The sequence below is a fragment of the Callospermophilus lateralis genome, chromosome 13, assembly GCF_048772815.1.
Source record: "Callospermophilus lateralis isolate mCalLat2 chromosome 13, mCalLat2.hap1, whole genome shotgun sequence".
Classification (NCBI taxonomy): Eukaryota; Metazoa; Chordata; class Mammalia; order Rodentia; family Sciuridae; genus Callospermophilus; species Callospermophilus lateralis.
The window spans coordinates 91,558,689-91,562,861 of record NC_135317.1 but is presented as its reverse complement, the minus strand read 5'-3'; the positions used below and the strand labels follow the sequence as shown (position 1 = coordinate 91,562,861).

General features: G+C 46.4%; 1 protein-coding gene across 1 annotated transcript; it reads right to left on the bottom strand.

Moving 5' to 3' along the window:
• Positions 1-2,558: 2,558 nt before the first annotated feature.
• Positions 2,559-3,893, bottom strand: LOC143412130 (sperm motility kinase 2B-like). Its single transcript, XM_076872935.1, has one exon. The coding sequence runs from the start codon at positions 3,891-3,893 to the stop codon at positions 2,559-2,561; it is 1,335 nt and encodes a 444-aa protein (XP_076729050.1).
• Between the last annotated feature and the right edge of the window lie 280 nt (positions 3,894-4,173).

Below are 4,173 nucleotides of genomic sequence, written 5' to 3'. Positions count from 1 at the left end.
TTTTAAAGTATTGTGTATAGAAATTCTGCAGTTTAATTTGCACTAAAATGTCCATAAGAATCTATAATTTGGTAAAATAATTATAAGTATATAATTATTTCACCATAAGTTTTCTGTACATCTAATATTTCACATAACAATGCAATTTCTTTGAAATTACAAACATCTAAATCTTTAATATCTTAATTTGATGAATCATATAAATTATCTTACTTCAAGTTTATTTTGAAAGTCTCCAAGGATTTTAGGTCTGAGGCACATCCGGTTTCTCTGATCATACTTTCCACGTGACTTTTCCCTAGATTTAGGAGGCCATTTACCTTTTTCAACTCACTGCCCAGAACTCTTAAAGGCACAGCAAAAATGGTTATTACAGAAATATTTGCATTTGAAATACACATTATATACATAAATATGTGTGTACATATATAATTTACATATTTATTTATACTCCAAATATGAAATTATAATGGAGCCATAGCTTAATGTTATATTATTTATTGGCTTCCTCTTTGGATGATGTTCCTCTCTAGAGGAAAATTATATTTTGCCGCAGTCTGGCTGGGCACAAATCACGAGCCACTCAAGCAGGAACAAACTTAATTTCTGAACTCCACCAGCACACTCCACACACGCTCCCCATGGCTCCTCCAGGAACCACCAACCAGAAATCCCTCCTCCAGCACTTCCCCAACCAATTCAAACTCTTCAGGAATCCCCGCCAGAGCTCAACCAGAACTCAATGGGAACTCCGGGAGAACTCAAAAGTCATCATCTTAATGGCTTGCTGGCGTCACCTCTCAACCACTACTTCTGGCAAAAATGCCATGCGTCATTCCGACTCGGCTATGGCCCTCAGCAGTATTTTACTTAGGAGGAAATTTGCATGAAAAGTTATTTGATTCAGTTGGGATTTCTATTACCTTTTGAGATATCATGACTAAGCCAGCCCTAAGGCAGAGAATGTATATGATCTCTTGTAAATGCAGTATCCTCTTTGTTTCAGCTACTGTGAAGCCTACTTTTGAAAGGGATCCAGTTATGCCACTTTGAGCAGTCAATGTTTACTTCACAGGGTTTTGGGGATGATTAAATTAGATAATAACTAGGAAGTTTACTCTTATGGTTTGGATATGGGGTGTCCATAGAAGTTTGTTAGTATAGGAATATTCAGAGGGAAAACGATTAAATTATGAGAACTCCAACCAAACCAGTTCATCCTAGTTTGAATGAACTAACTGGAGGGTAACTGTAGGCAGTGGGGTAAGATTGGAGAAGACAGATCACAGGAGGCGTACCCTGCAAGGACTCATGTTCCTTGTAGCCCCTTCCCCCCTCTCTCTCTGCTTCCTGGCCACCATGAGATGAACAGCACTCCTCTGCCCTACCCGTCTGCCATGACGTTCTGCCTCACCTGGGGCCCAGAGGAAGGGACTCGGCCCATCATGGACTAAACTTCTGAAACTGTGATCCCAAATCAACTTTTCTTCCTCTGAGCTGTTTTTTGGTCGATGGGACAAAGAGCTGATTAACAAATTTACTAAAAAAACATGTTAGTAACCTTTATTTCTTTAGGTTCTGGTTTCCTTGCCAACCACTAAAAACATTTTTTGAAACTTATTTTCCTGGAATTCTATGTAAGTTAAAGTGTCAGCTTTTCATCACTGTAATCAAAATACCCTACAATAACAACAGAGGAAGAAAAGCTTATTCTGAGCTCACAGTTTCAGAGGCCTAAGTCCATGGCTGATTGACTCCATTACTCTGGGCCCCAGATAAGGCAGAACATCATAGTGGGGGTGTGGCAGGAAAGCTGCTCAGCTTATGACAGATGAAGCACAGGGAGGGAGGCGGGGGGGAGAGAGAGGGGGGAAGAGTAACAGAAAGAGAGCACCAGGGCCACAATATGTAATCCCCAAGGCGAGATACCAGTGAACCACTTCCTCCAGGCATACTCCACCCTGCCTACAGATACCACCCAATGATGCATTCCAATTATTAATGCATCACCTGGATTATTCCTCTGATGAGGTTACAGCTCTTCCAGTCTAATCATGTCACCTACCGCATTACTATGGGAGCTTTGGGCAGAATTCTCATATCCAAACCATAACAGCCAATAAACTGAGTTGATGAGGAAAGTAGCCATTAGTAACTTTCATGTTATAGCCACGCTGAACATAATACTCATGTAAATGACAGATAATTTAATAATTTATTAATTTAATAATAAATTTCTTTCAAACAAAAAGAATTAAGAAACATCTCAGAAGAAGGGAGAAAGGTCAGAGGAGCAGGGCAGGGGGTGTCCCAGGGCGAACAGTCTCTGATGTCTGGGCAGGTGGGGGCAGAAGTGCTCTTGGCTGGAGCCCTGCAGAGACACCTGAGGTACTGGCACATCTCGCTCCTGAAGCTGTTCAGAGTCACATGACTGACATCACGCCCAGGTATCAGGACCCTCAGGGCACAGGGTGCTCTGGCTGTCTACCAGTCTTGGCTCTTTCACCTCTTCCCTTCCTTGGAGCCACACTGTTTAGGAATCTGGCCATTTCTGCCTCTTACACTGGCGCCACCTTCTTACTGACCCGTGGCAGGCAACAGCACAGGTGCCGGACGCAGGCCGCAATCCTCCTAGTTACCCTCTTCCAACGGTTTCTGATGTTATGGGGTGGCCCAGTGTCAGGCTGGGAGGCTATATCAGGTGTGGGGGTGCTTGCAGGCAGGAAGGGGAGATGAATGGCCTGCAGGCTGGCCCTTCTGAGGCCCTTCTGCCCTGTCTGGAAGGTGTGAAGGGCAGGCTCACTGTGACTCCTCTTTGGGAGGACAGGGTGTGGGCGAGGCTTAACCCTTGGAGGCCCAGGCTTCCCCTGGAACATGCAGCCTGCCCCCTGACTTTTCTGGTGCTTCAGTATTAAGTAGGTAGCCATGGCTGTATCGAAATTTCTCTTGGCCAGAGACACCCAGACCTTGTAAGGATCATAACCCATATCAGTCAAGATGGTCATTATTTCAGGGTCGGGGTGTTTGGGGAGTGCCTCACTACAACGAGGGGGTAAATACTGCTCACCCTGTGCCAGCCATGGGTGCTGAAGGATTTGCTGGACTGTAGGCTGCTTCCTGGGATCCAGGGTCAGTATTTGGTTGATGAGCCTCCGGGCTTCGACAGACACATGGCGGGTGCCGAAGTAGGTTTCCAGCACAATCTGCCTCCGCATCGCCGGAGTGGTGGGCCCCACAAATGGACACCTCCCTGTCAACATAAAGTACAGAATGACGCCCAATCTCCATATGTCCACTGGGGGGCCCTCAAACGCTTTCCTCAGGACACATCTGGTAGCAAGATGAGAGAGACTGCCCCAGAAGTCCTTCCAATTCTGCCCAGAGGTGACCCTGGTGCTGAGGCCGAAGTCAATAAGCTTAATGTTGCCTCCAGCATCCAACAGGATGTTGTCTGGCTTCAGGTCTCGGTGCACGATGCCCTGGGCATGGCAGTAGCCCACTGCACACACCATCTGCCGGAAAAGCCGCCGGGCCTCTTCCTCCTGCAGGCCATCCTCTGGGACGTGGCCAACTAGCTGTCCCCCACCTGCGGGCTCCATCACCATGTAGATATTGCTGGTGGTCTCAATAACCTGGAATAACTGGATCACGTTGGGATGCTCCAGGGTTCTCATCATATCCGGCTCACAGAGGACCTGGAGGTTCTGCTCTATCTTCTCCACGACTTTCACTGCCACCTCTGCCCCAGTGAGGCGATGGCGGGCCAGTTTTACCTGGCCATACCCGCCATACCCAATGTCCCTCAGGACCTCATACTGGTCCTGGAAGACTGCTTCTTTGCAGGAGCCGGGCCCCTGCAGCCCTACACTCATCTCTCTACTCTGGCTGACCATCTTAAGCGGGAACACCAACGAAGGAGGCTAGCTAAAAAATAAATAAATAAATAACAAACCAAAACAACAAATGCAAATCAAAAACAAAAACAAGACAAAACAACAAACCCAAATCAAAGAACCAATATCCAAAGACCACCGCCAACACCAACCACCAACCACCAAACGCGCTAACTATCTGGGAGTCCGACAGGTCACCACCAAGAGCTTCCTGTACTTATGGACAAAAGTCCAGCTGCAGCCACTTTCTTATATACCCTCTGTTTGAGACTTACTCACA

Bases quoted from the DNA above. Each gene is read 5' to 3' on its own strand.
- LOC143412130 (XM_076872935.1), bottom strand. From the start codon at position 3,893: ATGGTCAGCCAGAGTAGAGAGATGAGTGTAGGGCTGCAGGGGCCCGGC.